Source organism: Gadus macrocephalus, chromosome 6 (assembly GCF_031168955.1).
Source record: "Gadus macrocephalus chromosome 6, ASM3116895v1".
Taxonomy (NCBI): Eukaryota; Metazoa; Chordata; class Actinopteri; order Gadiformes; family Gadidae; genus Gadus; species Gadus macrocephalus.
The window spans coordinates 3,521,910-3,545,235 of NC_082387.1; the positions used below are offsets into that span (position 1 = coordinate 3,521,910).

Genomic DNA, 23,326 nt, shown 5'->3' on the forward strand with positions numbered 1-23,326 from the left:
TATGAAAGAGGGCGTTCAATTATACTACAATGATCAATTAGGAGGCCGAAGCCCTAAAGGAAGTGATGCAATAGGTGACTGAGTCGAGGACATTTACAAGTAAGCTATAGACCTGGGGTCTCTTTTATATCCTATAGCCTATTAACGGGGACGCTGGCGAGTCTAACGCCGCTCTGTATGGCTTGTTTTTATTCTGTATTTTTAATATTTCTCACGAATACATTGAACATTTTGTTGTTTTTTTGGTCTTTAGTAGTTTAGCTAAGTTTACTAGTTATATATAGTCACTTTTCGCTATTGTAAGTACGCCAGTTTCTTTATTTTTACGTGTTTTATATGGGGAGTCGTACAGTTGTTTGACAGTTGGTGGACGCTGTTGCCTTTTGAACGCTGCTGCTTACCGGTTGCCGCTTCTCGCTCTGAACATCATTCTGAACATTATTTTTTCGAGATTTTCTTTTTCTTTATCTTACTAGTCTTTTAATTTTTTATTAGTTTTATTTTGCTTACTTTCAACCCCTTCTGTCTGAAACCCTTCTGGACCTCGGATCGGACTACAATTCTCCCCCTCTACCCCTGGAAACTGGTCCCTAGCTAGCCAGCTGGTGACCAGCTGGATGCTACCTGTCCGTGCCACTGCTGTCAGCTGTCCGGGACCTGCCTGCAGCGCTGGGCCATTGATTAGCTGGCTGCCGGCTGTTTGACAGTTGGTGGATGACACACCAACTGTGACACACCGGTCCGCTGCCACCCTGCCAGCTCTCCTGGACGCTTACCTGCGTCAGCGGATTGCTGTCAATCGCGGAGGATGCCACCTCCCTCCTACATCGCTACCCGACAGTGTTCACCTGCTGGCCGGCTAGACTGCTGCTAACCCCCGGCGCCGTCCAACTGGCTTCCCCGTCTCCAGCGTAGCTACAACCTGCAAGCTCCACTCCTCTGCCTCCGCTGTGCTGGCTCTGTGGCTTCACCATAATCGCCTGGATCTACCGCTGGCTTACGCCGCTGCCGACTTCACAACCTGTGGATTTTTAACCTGTTCCTCTGGATTGCGCTATGTTTGACTCTCACGTCACGAGCGCATCTCTGCCGCTTCGTTACTCGGTAACGGAGATGGTACGTCTCCGGATCTTCTCAAGGACCCCCCCACCTCAGCTTGCATCCCACCATGACATTCTCAAACGACCAAAATACATCCACCGAGGCTCTGGAAGGAATTTTCAGTACACTCACAACAGCAACAAAAACATCCGCTCCTTCTGGTCCACTGGGCCCCGCCCCCCTCCTCGCACAGCCCGTACGGTCAGTCCTGTCAATCACAGTGTACTGTCCCCTCTGCTCAAAGCAACCTGCTACACTCCACTCACCTGTCTGAAACTGTCTGCTGAACACCAGATCCCTCAGTAATAAGGCCCTTTTGATAAATTACTTTATTGTTGACCAGAGCCTGGACATTCTCTGCCTCACTGAGACCTGGCAACAACCAAATTACTTCTCCCATCTAAATGGCTGTCCCACCAGATTTGTAAACCCCGGGTTGATGGGAGGGGGGGTGGCCTCGCTCTCCTCCACCGTGATAACATCAAAGTCACCACTGTCACAGTCCGCCATCACTCCTCCTTTGAATGTCTAGCTGTAAAACTCACAGGCCCCAAACCCACTATCATTGTCACCATTTACAGACCACCAAAACCCTCTGCTGTTTTCCTCAATGAATTCTCATCACTACTTACATCTGTATGTGCAATGTCCCCCACTGTTATCCTCCTTGGTGATTTCAACATCCACATTGACAACCCATCCTGTACTTTTGCTAATGACTTCACATCACTTCTGGACTGTCTTGGCATCACACAACATGTCAGCCTCCCAACCCATAACAAAGGTCACATTCTGGATTTAATCTGCTGCACTGACATCACTCCCACTAACCTTGATGTCATTGATTTCCCCATCTCCGACCACAAAGCTGTACTTTTTGACATTCATACCCAACTACACAAAACCAAGGAACAACGGACCATCTCCTTCAGAAACATCAAACATAACACCACAAACCTCTCCACCCTGATCAGCTCCTACCCCAACCCTCCCCCAGCTTCCTCCCTGACTGACCTGGTGACTCACTACAATAACTGCCTCTCCTCTTCCATCACCACCCTGGCCCCCCTGAAAACCCGCTCAGTCTCATTTACCCACACTGCTCCCTGGTTCACTCCTCATCTGCGCCAGCTCAAAGCCACTGGTCGTCGACTGGAGCGACTCTACAATAAGACTCAACTCACTGTGCACCGCCAAATGTATTCGGACCACCTCCATCACTACAAGAATGCCCTCACCACTGCCAAAACCTCATACTACTCCAACCTCATCAACACTGCTACAGGCAACAGCAGAGTCCTCTTCTCAACAGTCAGCCACTTACTTCAGCCTCTTAAAACCCTCCCTCCAGACATTTCCACCACCTAATGCACTGCGTTCCTGGACTTCTTCAGCTATAAAATCAACACCATTCACCAACAACTGGCCTCATCTCACACCCCCTCTGATGACCCACCCTGGATGATCACCTCTGGCCAACCTCTCATCAGCTCCCTCTCTGACTTCACCCCAGTAACAGAACAGACCGTTTCAGAACTCATCCGCAAAGCCAAAACCACCACCTGTCAGCTCGATCCTCTTCCCACCTCCCTTGTCAAAGCATGTCTACCGTCTACCCCATGATCACCAACATAATTAACTCCTCCCTCACTACTGGTACCGTACCCCCCACTCTCAAGCTGGCTGCCATCACTCCCATCCTGAAAAAACCTGGTGCTGACCCAACTGACCTTAACCATTACCGGCCCATCTCCAATCTCCCTTTCATCTCCAAAACACTTGAAAGGGTGGTTGCCGCACAACTACAGTCCCACCTTGACACAAACAATCTCCACGAACCGTTCCAATCTGGCTTCCGTCCAAAACACAGCACTGAAACAGCCCTAGTCAAAATCACCAACGACCTCCTCCGTGCAGCCGACTCTGGATTACTCACCATACTCATCCTCCTCGATCTCAGCGCAGCATTCGACACCATCTCCCACCCTCTGCTCCTGGACCGCCTGACTGGCATTGGGATCACTGGTGCTGCACTCTCCTGGTTTACATCCTACCTCACCGGCCGTCAACAATTTGTTCAACTAAGCAACCACAAGTCTGGGTGTTCAGGTGTCTCACTGGGTGTCCCCCAGGGGTCAGTCTGGGGTCCACTCCTGTTCACCACTTACCTCCTCCCGCTGGGCACACTCCTCCGTCACCATGGGGTCCATTTTCACTGCTACGCTGACGACACACAGGTCTACATCTCCACCAAACCCACCGCTGCCATCCCCCCCACCTCCCTCATCACGTGCCTGGAAGAGATCCGGAGCTGGTTGAGCAGGAACTTCCTGAAACTCAATGTAAACAAGACCGAGGCCCTGCTCATCGGCTCCAAATCCACCCTCACCAAATCACAACACACTCCAGCTCCACTCATAAACATCGATGGATTCCCAGTACCCTTCCACCAAAGTCAAGAGCCTCGGCGTCATCCTGGACAACACCCTCTCATTCGCACCCCATATTCACAACATCACCCGGACTGCATTCTTCCACCTCCGCAACATCGCCAGACTCCGCCCATCACGGACCCAATCCAGCACTGAAATCCTAGTTCACTCATTTGTCACATCACGCATAGACTACTGCAACGCCCTCCTCACCGGACTCCCCACCAAACTCATCACCACACTGCAGATCATTCAGAACTCAGCCGCCCGGATCATCACCCGCACCAAATCATCTGACCACATCACCCCTGTCCTCATCCAACTTCACTGGCTCCCAGTACACTACCGCATCCAATACAAAACCCTACCCCTCACCTACAAAGCTCTTCACAACCTAGCCCCCAGTTACCTCTGCGACCTCCAAGAATACACTCCCTCCCGCTCCCTCCGCTCAACCTCTGCTGGACTACTATGTATCCCCACATCACGACTCATTACAATGGGTGCCCGGTAGGGATGGGCACGAGTAGTAAATTCCAAACTCGAGTGATCGAAGGAATTCCTCGAGGATCAATCGAGTACTCGTTTAATCAAATAAATTTTTAGAATGCAACGATTCTGCAGCAGGAATAGGCCTAATGATGAACGGCAATATTACCAACCAAACATGTAATGCTTATTCTCCATCAAAACAGTCAGAGTTATCAGAGTATTCATTATTTATTTTTGCAAACGTTCAAAACACATTTTCCTTACAAAAATAAATATGCATCTCACAATTTAAATCACGTTGAACCAAGGCCTGTAACGGTTTAAAAAAAACTAAAACGAAACAAGTAGCCTAACCATTGCAAATAATTTAAAGCTGCAAATAAAACGGCAGCAAATGGACTATGGAAAGACTCAGCGATCTCTACACGGCCGGGATTACAGAAGCGTCTTACGGCGGTGAAAATAGCCGATACACTTGGTTGCTGCGGGTCTGCTTTCCCAAACTCACTGTTGTGTTTCAGGGGCATATGTTGCCGCATAGAACTTGTAGTAGGCCTACTCTGGTAGCTCGATTTCGCTTGGCATATTTTACATTTCACCTTATGATCTCCTTTTTCTTTAAAGTATTTCAATTCTTCGCTGCGCTTTGCTTTAACCGCCATCTCTTCACTTTTTTAATTCTGGCGTGCCTGCACACGGCACGGCACGCGCCACACCGAAATTTGATGCATTTAATTTGCTTTGTGCCCACGTGACGGCATGCGTTAGTGGCGCCGCACAGAAAATTGATACATTGACTTCAGAAAACTTTGTGTGTGTATATGCAAACTCGAGTTTGCCTGTCCACCAACCGAGTTCATTTGCAACGAGGAGTACTCGAGTAATCGATTCCTCACGCCCATCCCTAGTGCCCGGTCATTCAGCTGTTCAGCACCCAGGCTCTGGAACTCCCTCCCCCTACACATAAAACAGTCAGACACCATTACAACCTTCAAGTCACAACTCAAAACTCACCTGTTCAAACTCGCACACAACGTCTAACTGATCACTGCCTTGATTGTTTGTTTGTTTTGTCTTGTTTTTGTTTTATTTATTTATTTATTTAATTTTTCACAATGTCTTGTTTTTAAACGATTTATGATGACTTTATGCTCTGTAAGGTGAACTTGGGTGCCTTGAAAGGCGCCTCTAAATTAAATGTATTATTATTATATCAAAGGGGGTCTCAAAGGACGCATACGCATCAACTTGTGGGCTCCATCTCGTTGCACCTTACCCAGCGGCTCCCTAGCAAGATTTTGGCCTCATAAGTTCATAAGGATCATAAGTTCTTCCCAGACCTACATGCCTACATCCAACATGCCTATTTGAGAATCAGGCCTCTCTTTAATAATGACAAAAACTTAAGAGAAATGCACATTATCTTTTTGTTATCTCATAAATAACAATGACCTTTTAACCCCGGACTTCAAAAACTTGGCCACAGGCCAGACGTTTCTACACACCTTAAGCCACAAATGTACACCACCATCCCACAAAAAATGGGGCTAGAAACTAACCTCTGTCTTATGTATATTTACTCTACTGTTGGAGGTCACGCCCCTTTTCCGGCTACCTTTCCGGGTACCTTTAATTAATAAGTTGCTTTTGTAGTCAACGTGACTTTTCTTTTTATCAATGTCTGGTGGCTAGTAGGCTATAATGTCATTCTGAGAGATGTGCACGGACACATTTAACAAGGCAGGGTTATTTGAAATAATCCATTAGGTTATCATGTGTGAGAGGTCATTCCTCCTCCTGAGAATGACAACACAGTCTCACTCCGAGAACGTACCGACTGTTGGCAAAAAAAAAAAAATGTTAATGTGCATTTCTCTCATAAGTTTTTGTCATTATTAAAGAGGCCTGATTCACAAAAATGCATGTTGGATGGCTAGGGTGTAGGTCTGGGAAGAACTTCAGGCCAAAATCTTGCAAGCGAGCCGCTGGGTGAGGTGCAACGAGATGGATCCCTTGCCGAGTCATTTCCTGTAGGGCTGGAGCCACAGGTTGATGCGTATGCGTCCTTTGAGACCCTTTGATATAAAAGACCCCAGGGGCCGTATTCACAAAGCATTTTATCTTACCGCTAGGAGTGCTCCTAACTACGCAGGAGTTTTTTCTTAAAAGTTATTCACAAAGCCGCTGAGACCTACTCTTACTAAGGATAAATCACAAAGAGTGAACTAAGAGTGACGCGCCGTTGCTATGGATTACGTCAATTCTCGTGCACGAGTTTAGAAGCGGTCAGTTCGGTGATTGGTTGTTCAGACGAGCCCACTGAATCACTGAAAAACTAGGAAATAGCCTAGGCTCGAAATGAATTCCTATTAAGTAGTTATAGTGCAGTTAGCAGAATACACGCATGATGACAATTTTGTGCAGACCACGATAATGACATTGTAGCCTGCACGTTCAAGAGAGAGAAAGCAAACAATAAAAATACGTAAAATTCAAAAGAAAATAAATGTTATGAACTACCTAAGTGTTGACTGATTTGTGCCAAGGTGTTTACCTAAAATGTGTTTTCAAAGTGATCCCTAAATGCCTGTCCACTCGGTACCACACAGCCAAATTCCTTGTCATGTTGATCGCCATCATCATCATCATCATCATCATCGTCGTCTGGCTGTGGAATGTTCCTCCGCTTGCAGAGGTTGTGTAGAATGGCACATACAGTGATTACTGTGCTTGCCCTCTCTGGGGTGAGGCGTATTTCGCCGTGGAGGACATGAAACCGACGTTTCATCTGCCCAATTCCTCTCTCCACAACATTAAAGTATAACATGTAAGTGATTACGCAGATTACGCTTAGTCCTATGCGTAAAACACATCGTATTGGCTCTTTGATGCCTTTTATTTGTTGAATCCATATTTATTATTGTTTACTGATTTTTTCCATCTATGCTAGAGCACACAAACATACACGACCGGTTGTGGATTGAGGTAGGGTGTCTAGAGCCACGGTGTCTAGAGCCGCGTCTTGCATGGATAGTCACTGTCACCCAGCAAGTGACACCTGGTATGTCTGCTGCAAAAATCGGTTGTTTTGACCAATCCATAACTAGAGCGTGCACTGCGCCGCCCTTCTGAAGTCGAAAAAAAATCTCCGATTGAAATCCATTGGTTTAATATTGAATTAATTACATATTAAAACATGTTACATTTAAATGAATATACAATTATTTACTTAGAATATTAAAATGGTAAAAATGGTAAATGGTCTGCATTTATATAGTGCTTTATCTGTAACCAGTGGCCACCCAAAGCGCTTTACAATATTGCCACACAATCACCCATTCATACACACATTCATACACCGACACCGAAAGCACACCATGAAGCTTTTATTCAATTATCGTTATAGCAAGATCTGTTAGAGCGTGCCCTGCGCAGTCCGCCCCACTTTCTGAAGTCGAAAAGAATCATCTGATTGAAATGCATTGGTTTAATATTAAATTAATTAAATACAAAAATATACATTATATATTTATATACATCTATAAATATAAATTTATTTTTGCATAATATTATAAGCAGACCATGGAGCCTTTATTCAATTATCGTTGTACCAAGATCAGTATGCTAGAGCGTGCACTGCGCAGCCGCCCCCCCATCTGAAGTCGAAAAGAAACACCCGATTGAAATGCATTGGGTTAATATTGAATTATCGTATTTTCCGCAGTATAAGGCGCACCGGAGTATAAGCCGCAGCAGCTAAATTGAATGATGTGTACATATATAAGCCGCACTGGACTATAAGCCGCAGGTGTTTATTGTTTAATTACCATTAGGGCTGGCCCGAATGCCATTTTTCAGGCTTCGAATACTCGTTGGTTTTTCCGAGCGAATATTCGAACACTCGTTCCAGAAAAAAACACCATCAAAAACAACATTAATAATCCCTATATACTCCCTGGAACCGATTTTGACAGTATCGGCATATTTTGTTGAAGATTTAATAGCTTTTGAACGTTAATTAGTAGGCCTAAGTAGGTTGAAGTTCCTTAGTTTTTCCCCGTGAAAGCGAACAGTTATTGTTCCGTTCCAAATCAGCTGTCCTCTGCCATCTCAGCCCTTGCAGGAGCTTTTCAATTCATCCTGGAACGTGCATCGTTTCAGGGAATTTCTACAATAAATCCATAACAAATACCGAATATTGATTGTCTTATGTGTCCATATTATATCCATTATATTGTCCGGGTATTCCCAAGACGCTCACGATCTGCAGCAAGCCAGTCACAGTTTATTGGCGCGGCGCTGTACAGCGAACAAACAACTAAGCTAAGGTTAGCATTTCGCTAAGTATTACTTTTCCTCCCGAGATCCCCCTAATGTTGTGTTATAAAGTAAAGGGAAACAAGATATCTATTCTTTCTCCACCTCTCGCTTCTCTGCTTGGTGTCGCTGACGCTTATAGTTTGCCTCCCTCGCTTTGGTAACGTCACGTACGTGAAAAAAAACAACGAAGCTTTGAATACTGATTTAAGATTCGAATACTAATTTTCCGAGTGGCCGTTAGCTGTAAAAATCCATAGATTAGCCGCACCGTTATACAAGCTGCAGAATCGAAAAATGGGGGAAAAAGGCGCGAAAATTACGGTAATTAAATATTAAAATATAGATTATATATCCTATATAAATCTGAAATTATTTAGTTATAATATTGTAGCTTTTATTCAATTATCGTTATAACAATATCTTTAGCTTATCTGCATTTCGACCAATGTGTAGGCCTAAGTGAGGTTCAGGTATACCAGACAATATTAAAATATTCATAATATAAAAACAATGTAAAAAATAAGGTTATGGGCCGATTACGGTTAAAATTCAGCCTCTGCTAGCCCACAATAGATCGTCTTATTTCCTCGTTACACGCTTTAATTTAATTATCAGACCTGCAAACTCCTCAGAGGAAAAAAGGTGACAGTGTCACGGGGGGATATTTTTTTTGAATGTAATATACAAATGACACTAGTCTGAGCCTGAACAAAACTCAGCATACTTTATCAAAAATCAATGTCAAAACATCCTTGAGGCTTATAAAAAATATTTTATTTACAACTGTCACCATTTTTTTTTTTGTCCCTTAGCCTGTGGGGTGTTCCACAAAGCCGGTTTTATCACATAACCGGGTAAGTTAACCCAGGGTTTGCTGTAACCCTAGGTTTTCCGTTCCAAAAGGATCACGGTATGTTAGTTGCTATAGAAACGTATGCTCTGAATCAAACCTGGTCGGAGCAGGTTTTGCGCAGGTCAAGTTTGAAACATAACCCGGTTTTGGGTATTTAAACCCGCGTTCACCGCAGATTTCATGTGTTCACAATGGCATGCCCTTTTGATGAGAGAACTGCTGATATCGGAGCGCAAATTATACGTGCAATCCACCGGGAGCGATTGATAAGACCACGGCATATCAAATGACTTTTTGCTGGAGTGGAGAGATAGGCCTATAGATTCTCGCACAAATCTTTAATATATTTAAATAGCTTTACATAGCCAACACTACCAATCGAGTACCTGGCCTCAGTTCACTCCAGACTATTTGCGTAGCCCTCCGTTTTTTGCAAATGGTAGTTTTATCTAGGCTATAATGTTGGAGATGCTGAGCACATCTCAGTCCTTTCAGATGACCCATCCAAGATTTTTATCAGCCTCCTATCATACAAAGAGCAATATTGTCTGAGTACTATGCCGAGAGGCTCTTACAACACAAAGTATAAAATAGTCCTAACGGACTTGCATCCACTGGAGAATGTTTGAACATTACACGCACTAATCCATCTTGATCTGTGAAGTTGATGAATTGTCACTTTTAGGTTTTCTACCCAGTTACCAAATAAATAAACATTTGGAATTGTATGCGCTGTGGCAAGCACTTGGTTTGCATGTGTTACTTCGAAGGCAAAAAAAATCTAAAATACAAGAAAACACAAAAACCTACATTCAACCAGTGGGGTATGGCCCCTGACTCTGAGGAGATAGGTACCTCCAGGTACCCCCTCCATGCCAGGGCGCCCTGAATTTATGTTTATTAACAGCTCCTCCACCGGGGTCAAGACAATTTGAGGGCCAGATCCAGTCTGCCTTTTCACGATTGGCTTAAAAAATTGCTTATTTAAATTTATACCAATACGATGGTGGGAAAAGCTTACCAGTTTGTATGTTTTTTATACTTCATTTTTATACTTGATCCGCTGACCGCTTGGAAGTCATCGGAGTACATATTTTTTTAGAAGAAAGGGGTTATGTGGTAGGATCTTTAAGAATGCTTAACTGGGATATTTATATATTCATGGCTCAAATATTAAGGATCATGCTTTTGACGTGACACACACACACACAGCGATCCGCTGCCAGGCTTTGGTTCTCCGGGTTGCAGAGGCTTTAGCGTTCCCTTTTCTTGTGATAATGTCCTTCTCCTCGTCATAGCACTCCAGGAGAACCTGAAGTTCCATTTCATTGAAATAAGCGGCCCTTTTCGCCATTTCGATCAGGGTTTCCATGATCCATACATCACGTCTTTTTAGGTTTGGCGTGGACGCGCACAACCCTGTGTTAACCAACCCCGAGTTCATTGAACTAATGCATAACCGCTGCTGTGGAACCGAAAACTCTGGGTTAGTCGGCACAGGGTAAATCAACCTAGAGTTCAGCGTTAACTCAGTGTTTGTTAAACCTCCGTTCGTGGAACACCCCTCTGCTGGACGAGTGTTTCGCAAGCTTTCTTGCGTCGTTTGGCCGCATGCATGCGGATGCGCATGCGCGGTAGCCAGGCGACCGTCTCATCCAATGGCGAGCTCAGGAGCCATTGGATGAGACACCCCCCCCCCCCCCCAAAAAAACTAAACTCTCCGGTTCTACACGATTCACGTGAATGACCAAATTGACCAAGAAAACGGCGATTGTTGCCGAAAAGGGACACGTTTGCAGCTTTGAATTATATTTCAAATATAATGACCATGGAGCCTTTTTTTCTTGCCGTGATCATTAAATCCTTTCACGCTACATCGATATAAATTCTCGAAAAACTGTAAAAGAGGGAGCCATAGAGAGGGAAACTGATCACTATCGTGTACATTTCGTTCTGTGTAGCACGGAAAATTCGGATACGCTCACATTCAGAATGCATTGGTTTACATTTCGTTCTGTGGAGCACGGTTATTTTTATTTATTTTCAGTTTTTGAGGAGGTCTGCTTCAAAAATGGAAATATTGACATAACTAGAGGGTGCACTGTACTATCCGCGCACACCCCTTCTTAAGCCTCTCACTCGTTTCGTGGAGCACGTTAATGGTCTGAGAAACGCGCGTTCTGTGTCATCATTTCGTTTCAGTTATTGAGGAGGTCTGCTTAAAAAATCGGAAGTATCGACATATATATAACTAGAGCCTGAACTGTACTATCTAAGCAGACCCCTTCTGAAGCCTCTCTTCCCCCCCCCCTCTCTTTCACTATCATTTCGTTCAGTGGATCACGATAATTGTCAGAAATGCGCGTTCTGTGGAGCACACTTGTTTCAGTTTTTGAAGAGGTCTGCTTAAAAAACCTGAAATATTGACACATATATCTATAACTAGAGGGTGCACTGTACTGTCTGCGCACTAGGGTTATTTTTGGATAATTCATTGGCAACGGATGAATAATGACCGCTGTCAAGGTAAACAAAAGGACTTTTTGCCTTTGGTAACACTCTGCACGTAGTGTGTTACCATATATATATATATATATATATATATATATATATATATATATATATATATATATATATATATATATATATCATATAAAGACTGGGACCAGAAAATAATTACTTTCTCTCCCATTCATATTTTTCAATCTCATAGATCTCATGGGCTCAACCGGAAGGGGTATGACTTCGCCACTATTGCTTTCCGTTTCAAATCCCCTTTTACTGGAGCCAATCACCTTTCCCCCTTGCGCGCTAATGGCTGGTTTAACACAATGAAGACAGGGAAGCGATTGCTGCGATCGTTGGTCTGATAGTTTGAAGGACTATTATTATTTTTATTATTATTTTTATATTGTTAAATGAGCAATCGCGAAATCCCCCCACCCCCCCCCCCCCCCCCACCCCTGTCAGGCCTCCTCGTCTCACTCCGCTATTATACACTATTTTTATTTACATATTGTTCCGTCAGGAGTGGACTCATCGTTGCAACTTCAATATATTAAATGAGAAATTCAGAGAGGCTTTCAAAATGGAAGGGTCGGGAGTTTCCTCAAGACTTGATTTGATCTGGTGAGAAACCAAATGGACCCCTCTTACCTGACGGGTCCAGGCTTGGAGAACAGGCTGTTCTGGGACTGCTGTGTGGGGACCGACATGTGGGCTGAAGGTGTTACTGCATCCCTGGCAGACTCCGCCTGGCACATATCCCCCGAGCCGGCGCCGGCCTCAGATCCAAAGTCCAGCGCTCCAAATTGCACATTGAGATCTGACATCTCCGTGGAGCCAGGCATCTCCACCGCTGAGGAAGGGATCTGTGGCACAACGTTTGAAGAAAGGTGCCAGGGTTGACCATGAATGGTTGATTACATAGTGGAGGTGCTGTAAAGTAGACGGGGAGGACAATCAAATCGGCGGTGTCATTAGTAACTATCAATGTTAGCTACCTCCCACTCAGATGGCGGCGGCAGGTGAGACAGGTGTGCTTGCTGCTCTCCTAGGGTATGCTTTACTATCAAAACTTTGTGGAAATCCAACTGCAAGCCCTGTAGTTTATCTGAACAGGAGAAATATGTCCTCCCAATGCCAAGGAGTCGAATTCCAGACTGGTATAACAACGGGCATCGGATATAAACATCTTGGCTTTGTTCGACGTGTAATTCATACTTGCGTTTGGGCAGTCTCCACACATTGGACCAAATGACCCTTTTTGATAATCTCACTCTGTTTATGTTACCCGGCGATACACACCATGCCCTGGTCCTGAGATTGGACTCAGAGGAAACGCAAAGCTAGCCGGCTTTTCCACAGAGTCAACAAACGAGTAACTGATCAGCCACCTGCAACTTGCTAGGGTCGCGAACGTGGGAGTTCGCGAAGCAGCTATCGGGCAGCCGCAGCAGACGCAGCGGGAGCTGCTTGATGTGAACGCGGCTGTAAACACGGCTATTAACGCAAGAACCAGCGGATCCTGGGTGCCGAGGTGGACGCGAAGGAGGCTGCAGTGTGCTGCTTACAGAGAATGGAATACCCAACGCCAACGGACACCAGGCACTGAAGGGTACGAGGATGGGGCCAGTGCGGTCAACCAAGGCTTTGGAGCATGGAAGTCATGAAACACAGAGGGAGTCACTGACGGGGCTGCTACCCGGGCGAGGCGAGGAGGCTGACAGTGTGCTGCTGGGGACACCAGTAGTGTCGGCTACCAAATGGCTATGAAAGGCCACTACAGTAAGGAGTAACACCGTGGACTTCACTAAAAAGCAGAAATCCATATTTGCTTTGAAGGGATTGCCCCGTTTTCCTTTAAACATTTGCAGTTTACTGCCAAAGATCACAGAGGTGCGTGTGCTTGCCAGGAAAATCAAAGCAAGCATACGATGTTTCTCAGAGACTTTGATCCTCATATCACCGACTCTGACTCATTGAAATTGAAAACGTTAGTTTGCAAAGAGCGGAACAGACAGGGGGGAGGGGTATTCATATTCGTATAGTCAGACATTGAAATGAAGACAGGACCTGGAAAATGTCAACCTTGAAGCTGTGTGGATTGATATTTTACTTCCAAAAAGCAAACCAATATTGTTAGGTGTTGTTTATAGACCTCATAATGATTTTATCAAACCTTGGAGTGCGCATGTGCAGGTTGTCGTGACTTTTTAAACCAGGAAGTCATCTTAGGGTGCACTCACACAAGGCCATCTGGCCGTGGTCGTTGGCCGTTTTCACACCTAAGGCCGTGCTCAACTGGCCCCATTGTTCTCTGGCCTGCACTCACTAGGCCATCTGGCCGTGGCAACTGTGGCCTGGCCACGGTAGGCTCTTGTACATACGTCATCACGTCGTAAGTAACACGTCATCACCAAGCGTCCGCTGCATGGACCATAATAAAGTCTGCCGCCAGTCAGAGTTTTAACAACAATGGACAACACCACAGTTCACACTTTGCTGAGGCTGTTGCTTATTTGGAGCCATTCTCAGATAGAGCCCACTCTCACCGCAGATTTTTTCGAGTACGCCAACAAGCGTAAACATCGCTTGGCGCCATGTTTACCGTTTAATGGGAAAGAAGGCTCGTCGCCTTTATTATGTCCAGGGTCGTCGCATGGACTATACGTCATCCAGCTCAGGTTGCGTAGCCGTGCGTGTGTGCGTGTCGGCACATTAGCATCTGTACCGTAGCGGCCCGTACCGTAGCAGCACACCTCTCCCAAGTGGCCAAGTTGGCCTGGCCTGGCCACACTGGCCACACTCACACTGGCAGATTTGAGCACGTTAGGTGTGAAAACGGCCACGGCCAGATGGCCTAGTGTGAGTGCACCCTTAATGGCAGATAATATTGATGTTTTAAATACTGACGACCCACTGTACAACGGCTTTTGTGATTTCTTAAAAACGCATTGTCTAACCCAATTAATTAATGTTCCAACCAGAATAACTGAACATAGCCAAACTGCTACTGATCATATCATGGTAACTGACGCATGTAAAATCATACAAAGTTGTGTCATTGTGCATGGAATTAGTGACGGTAGTGATTTTTTAACCTAGTACCAGGAAAGTTAAGAGGGCTCCGATGAAATGTCACAAATCTCTGAAGAGCAGAAGTTTAAAAGTGTATGATCTTAACAAATTTCAGGACATACTTAATTTTACCTGGATGGAAATTACCAACATATGTGATATTGATATAGCATGGGATCAGTTTGAAATTAATTTCTTGGAAGTACTTGACCCCATTTAAAAGAGACCAGGATTAAACAGATCTCAGCCTTGGATGAATAATGAAATCTTGAGATAAAATCTTAAGTAAAATAACCAAACTGCCTGTTCTTTTTAAAGAGTATAAATCACTTCGAAATAAGGTACAGCGAATGGTGGATGAGGCGATAAAGGTTTTTTTTTCCTCAATCTAAAATTGAGGAGCATAAAAAGGATCCCAAGAAATTGTGGGGAACTCTTTTGCCCACAATTTCGTCCGCCTTTGGGGACGAAAGAGAACCCTAAGCAAAAACAAAGTAAAATAGGCCTAGATATAAATGGGTCCATATCATATGATAAAAAAAATTTGGCAAATACCTTCAATAGTTTCTTCACAACAATTGCAAGTAACCTGGTGCAGAAGCTTCCCTCTACTTCTGGGGCCGTATTCACAAAGCATTTTATCTTACCGCTAGGAGTGCTCCTAACTCGCGCTAAAACATTTTACGTAGGAGTTTTTTCTTAAAAGTTATTCAAAAAGCTGCTGAGACCTACTCTTACTAAGGATGAATCACTAAGAATGAACTAAGAGTGACGCGCCGTTGCTATGGATTACGTCAATTCTCGTGCACGAGTTTAGAAGCGTTCAGTTCGGTGATTGGTTGTTCAGACGAGCCCACTAAATACGTTCGAGAGAGAAAGCAAACAATAAAAATACGTAAAATTTAAAAGAAAATAAATGTTATGAACTACACAAGTGTTGACTGATTTGTGCCAAGGTGTTTACCTAAAATGTGTTTTCAAAGTGATCCCTAAATGCCAGTCCACTCGGTTCCACATGGCCAAATTCATTGTCATGTTGATCGCCATCATCATCTTCATCATCATCGTCTGGCTGTGGAATGTTCCTCCGCTTGCAGAGGTTGTGTAGAATGCCGTGGAGGACATGAAACCGATGTTTCTTCTGCCCAATTCCTCTCTCCACAACATTTCGTGTATGTTTGTGTGCTCTAGCATATATGGAGGAACAAATAAAAGGTGTGAAAGAGCCAATACGATGTGTTTTACGCATAGGACTAAGCGTAATCACTTACATGTTATACTTTAACTGTGCTCCCGGTTGTGGATTGAGCTAGGGTGTCTAGAGCCACGTCTTGCATGGATAGTCACTGTCACCCAGCAAGTGACACCCAACTGGTACATCTCAAAAAGCTGCCTCAGACCGCTCACCATTAAAATGAGCGAATCATAGTAGCTGAAGATCCAGGCCACTTTGCAACAACATCCAGTAGGCTATGTTAAAATTTGCATCAAAAACAACCTGCGTGTTGATGGAATGCACTTTCCTATTGACGAACACGTCCTCGTCTTTTGATTGCGCAATTATTTTTATGTGCGTCCCGTCAATAGCACCGACCACACCGGACATACCTGTAATTGCCGTGAAGTTGGATTTGATCCTGTGTAATTGTTGAATGTCCAAAAGGAAAGTTTATGGCACGGCTGACTGATGGTTACGATATTTTTAAATCGTCTGGATTGCAAAGTTGCATTTCCCCTGTTGCTAAATAACGTAGTGTGGCAAACATTTTATTTCGGGACTAATCTGATTATTTCTGTTAGTCGGGGATGTTATTGCATTGCGCACTAACTCCACAACAAGTTTAATACCCTAACATTTCGTCTCGCAGGCATTTTACGATTCTTTGTGAATAGGTCTTACTGAGTTAGGAGTCCTCTTGAGGACTTTTAAGCTCTCCTAGACTTAGGTGCTACTTTTAGGCCTAAAATACTTTGTGAATTGCTCTTAGTGAAAAAAGTTAGGAGTCCTAAATTTAAGAGTGACACGCCCATTATTTTTAGGAGTTACTCCTAAATTCGCCAGTTAGGACCTACTTTTAGCCCTAAGATCCTTTGTGAATACGGCCCCTGGTGTTTTTAGTGATCCACAGAAGTTGCACACCTTTTATGAAGAAAAGGGAGTCCAGCCAAACACCTCTTATATTACTTCCAATCAGGCTTAAGAAAAGCCCATTCCACCGATACCCGACTGCTCTCTTACAGACTTCCTCAGGAAAGAGGTGGATAAGGGGATTTTTTGTGGCATGGTGTTAATAGACCTTCAAAAGGCGTTTGACAGTCCAGAATGATTTCCTCTCGAACAAACTCAAAGCCCTGGGATTTCTGATACATCTCTCCAGTGAGTGAGGTCATACCTGGTTGGCAGAGAACAGGTGGTCGATATGGAAGGGACCTTGTCCCCACCACTTAAATTAACATGTGCAGGGTCTATACAGAAATTCTTAAGTTGAATTTACTACCTTTTAATAAATTCACCATATTTTTTTAATACCAGCACGACTTCAAGAAGTGTCTTGCTTCGCCCTGATTGGTATTATTTTCGATAATGACCGGGGGCGTTCTATATATTATTACACGGCTCCTTGCCAAAACAGCAGAGAAGTAGTCAGCCAAGACATTGACGTCGCTTAGAGACCGGACACGCTGGGGTTGATAAATTACCGGACTACTTACGGAGTGATAAGAAAGACGTGAATCAGGCAAAAAATCCACTTTCGTTGATAGCGGTCAAGTTCGGTATGCATAAAAGTACCGACGAATCAATTGCGAAATACTGCAGCTGCTGATGCCATCCTTCTAAGTTATAAAGGTAGCCGTACCCACCCCATACCAATCAAAATAAATGTATGTATGTCGATTATAGCGGACTACACCACTTCTATTCCTCATGGAATTATATTCCGATCAGAGAATTCCGATTGAGCCGTATATATGATAATTTTTCATTCCGATTGAGCCGTTCTTCCACTTCTAATCGGATCAGAAGTGTCCATGTAAACGCGGCTGTCTACCGGTCACACCGGTCTCACGGTAACGTCAAAATACATACCGTAGCGCAAATTCACACCAGTGTACTTTCTAGAGAGGGATTATCAGTCTACGTCACTCCCTGCTCTTCGAGCATGTCATATGCAAAAAGAGACGAGAGCGACAAGAGCCGCAATTACCGTTTTATTAAGACTGATTATCCCATTTATTCTACTTCTTGCTTGCCAACATAAAACAATTCAAATACTTTAATAATTATGCTTTCTAATTCGTTTTGCATGCTTATTAAATGTATACTCTGTTTCAGTTCCTCTCCCTCTAAAAGTAGTCCCCTTTAATTACGATCGATCAAACATGTTTTTTACACCTCGAAGGGCATTATCCCGCTTATACCATGGTCAGGCCGAAGGAGTAAAAAGGCCGAAAAAAATACACCGAACATTTTTATTTCTGATTAAAGAAAAATTTTACTCATTTATTTAAAACATTGTTCTTCAATTCTTGCTATAAGGTCTGCTGGAATGTTAGAAAACGTTCAGCATTAAACAAATATTTTGTATCAAATTTGTAATTGTTTTTTTTTTTTATTAAAAGGCAAGACAAAAAAGTTCATGAAGGACATTTAATTGTTTGATTTATGCAATGGTGAAAAATTAAAGCAAAATGAATGAACAACAGCAGAAGCCACATTCGGTATTCGGGTTCGGCCTTCGGCCAACTGTTTCAGTGTATTCGGTTTCGGCCAAGAATTTATTTCGGTGCATCCCTATTTTTCACATAAATAGGACGGACCTTAGCAATGGGAGGTATTTTAGTCAGCTGAGCTATAAGCCAGAGAGCTAACGTTATGAATTGTACATATTTATAATTTGAAATTCGCCCCAGCCTTTATACCACATACTCTAGAGCAGGGCTATTCAATTAGTTTTGAATGGGGGCCGGTTGGTGGAAATGATCCAGAATGAGGGGCCAGAAAAAAATGCCTCAAATTGTTGAGCATCACATCAATAGCTACAGATACTGTAAAACACGACGACATGGGGGTGCATATATTTTCTATATTTTATCAAATAGAGACCAACAGCTTATCAAAAACAATCCCTATTTGATTAACGTCATAGGCTGCCTGTTAGTGTTTAACAATCTTATCAGTTCAGGAAAAGACAATAGGTTAACTCTGCAACAGCTTATCAAATTACATAATTATAGGTTAACTCAAGAGTGCAACAGCTTATCAAAATACAGGTAGCAATAACAGCTTATCAAAATACAGTTAGGCCTAGGTTTACTCAAGAGTGCCACAGCTTATCAAAATACATAGTAATAGATTACTTTAAGTGCAACAGTCTTTTCAAAAACAATCCTTATTTAATAAACATAGGCTGACTGTTAGCGTTAACTGGCATTCAGTGACCCTCTTGGTCAAATGTGCCATCTAATGATGGCATTTGTTTGATTTAGCAAGAGCAAGAGCAGAAATCGGGAGTATATGACGTAAGGGCAATATAAATACAGTAGTGCAGGTGCTCAGCAGTGAGGGATTACTAGTTTTAATGGCATTCATGTGTGAGAATGCGGATTCGCACTTGTAAGTTGATCCAAACATAGTGAGGACAAAAAGTGCAAGACACATTGAATTAGGGAATTTCTGGTGGCTGACTTCACGAATCCAGAACTTTTCTGAACCTGCCAGCTGATGACTGAATGTCAATGAGTTCCAGTTGTAAACACGCCTCGTTTAATGACACAACCAGCTCCTTTGCTTTCACTGCAATATATACTGACATTTTCAAACCTTGTTGCAAAGTTGGTTTGCAATGCATTTATCAATCCTGTCATTGCCTCAGTGGTTTGTAGACTTGCAGTGCGCAATGCTGGGAAAAGAAACATTTTTCCAGAACATAAATCAGCAGAAAAAAGTGCCAGCCTTTTTTGAAAAGCCTCGAGTCTCTCCACAAGTTGCGCGACTGTTTTATCTCTGCCCTGCAGCTCCGTATTTAATAGGTTCAGGTGGTGAAAGACGTCGCTCAAAAATCAAACGGCTGCGTGAAACTCGACATTTTCCATTAGACAAAGAAAAGTGTGAGCTTTTTTCTGCTTTGAATTACGTGGAAACATCAGTATCTCTTCCTTAAGTTTGCAAAATCATTTCAACGCATTCCCTGGCGGAAAAGGCGGTGCTGTAAGCTAGACGTAGAACGAATGAAGATAATAATTGCCATGACAGTCCATGGTCTCTTTTAACTCACCATTTAGTTTTGCACATAGGAGGCTTTGGTGGATAAGACAATGCAGCGATCTCTGCTGTGGCGCCACATCTGCCAACCTAGCGGACAGTCCCCGTGTTCTGCCCGACATCCCCGGCGCACCGACCATAACCAGCATATTGATACACTCCAACCCCAACTGGTTCTCTTGTATCTCACCTGTCATGTGTCCATCCAGTGGAATTAATCCAAGTAGACCCTCACAAAAGCACTCGCCATCAAAAAATCGAATAGAGGCACAGCTGTGCTACATCGCTGCTGTCGGTTGATTCAACAGCTAGCGACATCACCTCCTCTTTTTTGAGTTTGTCCAAAAGAGTCTCAAAAACATCCGATGCAAGGGTCTCTGCTCTCCTTGATGTTGACGTCAGAGATGGGAATTTTCTTGATTGAATCGATCACGCCGTTTCGGGTTCTCATCTGTAACCACTAGGAATGCGCGATATAAACGATATACGATATAAACGATAAAAAATGACCTACGATAGAGATTTTAGTTATATTGCTCTATCGCGATAATGTATGTTTGACGCGATCTATCCATGACTCGCGAAATATAAAGAGCCACGAGCTGCAACCGTCTGCAACGCATCGTCCGCGACCCGCGAATTTTAAAAAGAGCCACGAGCTGCAACCAGCTGCATCGCATCATCCGCGACACGCGAAATTTAAAGAGCCACGAGCTGCAACCGGCTGCAACGCATCGTCCGCGACCCGCAGAATTTAAAGAGCCACGAGCTGCAACCGGCTGCAACCGGCTGCAACGCATCGTCCGCGACCCGCGGAATTTAAAGAGCCATGAGCTCCAACCGGCTTCAACGCATCATCGTCATCCAAGTAAATATGGCTGAAAGCGAAACGGAGGAGCTGGTGATTGCTCTCATTTCATGTTCATTTCAAAATTATATGCGTTCATTTTCCACTTATTGTTTTATGTTTTAACAGCAAGTATCTGTGCACACACTTGGAAGATTTTTCTTTATTTAAAATAGCCATGCCTGATACTGGACGTATTTCCCTAATTCACAGTATCCGTTTCTTTATTAACAAGACACCACCAATTTTTATTTCATTAAGGGAAGTATACGTCATTACACAGAAGATTTTTTTCTTTTTTAAAGTCTCTGCAGCTACAACATTATGTTGTATTAGTTTTGCACAATAAATGTTCTCAAAACGACATACATTTAGCAGTTTAGCTTTCCTTAGAGTCTATGTAACCTGTTCTGAAATGGTTCTATTATGATTTATATATCGTGATATATATCGTTATCGCAATAGGTTGCATGTATATCGCAATATGAATTTTAGGCCATATCGCCCATCCCTAGTAACCACCTCCTCGATCGATGCAAGCATACACTCTTTGATGGTCTCAGCATCTGTAAACAGCCTTTTCTTTTTGCCTAATGCCCAGGTGACTTGAGTGATGCTGATGTTGCTCTCCTTTGTTCTGAACAAGGGTTAAGGTTCGGCGTCTCAGTACATAGCATGAAGTTAGCCCCGAAAGCGACATTGTGTTGATTCAACCAGGCAGAACGATCATCAAAACAACATTAGGCGCGAACTTCGAAGCGGAGCGCGCCAAGCAGTTGAGAGGAGCAATGCAAAAGCTCACTAAGAAAAGCGTAGTGGGAGCGTGCGGGGAGGATTGTGGCCGTGCGCCTTGCGGAACAAGTCTACGTTGTGCTGCGCGGAGATGAGAGGGCAGCTCATATCGACCTCTATAAGGCCAGCAATTAAAAAAATACAACTTTTTTTTTCACTAAAAAGGCCCAGTAAATATTCCTCCATGGGCCGCATCCGGCCCGGGGGCCGCCAATTGAATAGCCCTGCTCTAGGGCAATGGCGGACTCGGGGGGGGGGGCGCAGGGGCAACTGCCCCCCCTCGTGCCTCCACTATTAGGTAGCTGACGAACGGGGAATGCGAAAGAGGCGTTGCTTTCATATGCCGTCGCTATGACAAACAGTTACATTGAGTGGTACTGAAATCTGCAATGGATAACAAAGCAAAAAGCAGATTAAGATTATGCCCGTACCATGGCCCCCATCATATGCTCTTCCCCCCAGCAATGTGAAAGCCGGGCTAAAGGGCCTAAAAGACAATGATGTGGAATCAGTTTTCCCTGGTCTGACTTTGCTTCTCAAAACATATGCTACAATCCCGGTGACAACTGCTTCAGTAGAGCGATCGTTCTCTAAACTGAAGTTAATCAAAACCAAGCTCAGAAACTGATGTGGGGAAAGAAGGCTCTCAGACCTTCTGCTGCTATCAATTGAAAGGGATATCCCAATAGACGATAACGAGGTCATTGATCTACAAACGCATGGCAAAAAGAAGATTTCTGCCATGACTCCACCACCCACATCTCCGTCCCCTGACTACCAAGCAACCAAATCATAGCTTTCATTGACATTATCACGCGTGTATGTTTGTGAAACAAATGTTAATAGTTCCCTCTGTTTTGCCGTGTTTGTGGAATAAATATTGTAAATGTTTTATAGTTCCCCGTGTGGTTTTATCATATCATTAATTACTTTGATCTGGATCTCCTTATAATTTAATGCTAATCTTAATCAAGGATGAGGACTATTTCATCATACATTATGCATCATAGCTTTTTGCACGCTGGTTGGGCCCCATGTTGTGCAGAGTGTGGCCTTTTGATTGTTTTGCCCCTGCCCTTCCAACAGTCCAAGTCCGCCACTGCTCTAGGGTCTATAGCAGGCTTCTCCAAACGGCGGATCGCGGTCCGGACCAAGTGGCGGTCCTATCCGGACCCATGACCAATATTTTTTTTTTAGGATTTCACTGCATGATTATGTTAGTAAAATCATTTCTCACTGAAATACAAATTGAAAGGCAGAATAGTCTGTAGTACAGCATAAAAACAGAAAAAAGCAATGAACTCCCCCCCTCCCTCCGTCTGTCAAGGCATGTGGTAATAGCGTCACTCAAAAAATAGCCAATAAATTCTTTTGTTTACCGGAAGAGCGATTTGGAATGAAAAAATGGCTTGCTCGAAAATAAGGAAAGTTGACCCCGAAAACAGACATTTTAAAGATGAATGGACTGACCAATACATGTTCATTCTCCCGCAAGGTAGTACCAAACCTTTGTTGTGTCTTTTATGTGTTGAAACCGTGGCGCTGATAAAAAGCGGGAATATTTAGCGGCATTACGAATCCAAACAGATCCTTCGAGGAAAAGTATCCCCAGAAGTCAGAAGTAAGAGCGTGGAAAATATCTGCGC

At 43.8% G+C, this 23,326-nt stretch overlaps 1 protein-coding gene across 7 annotated transcripts in view; it reads right to left on the minus strand.

The window, feature by feature from the left end:
• LOC132458718 (ubiquitin-associated protein 2-like) overlaps window positions 1–23,326 on the minus strand; it is a 76,283-nt gene that overhangs the window by 23,851 nt on the left and 29,106 nt on the right. For all 7 annotated transcript variants that reach the window (XM_060052978.1, XM_060052975.1, XM_060052980.1 and 4 more), the window contains exon 15: window positions 12,355–12,569. In XM_060052978.1, coding sequence (XP_059908961.1) covers window positions 12,355–12,569 — 215 coding nt within the window. The remainder of the gene's footprint in view (window positions 1–12,354; window positions 12,570–23,326) is intronic.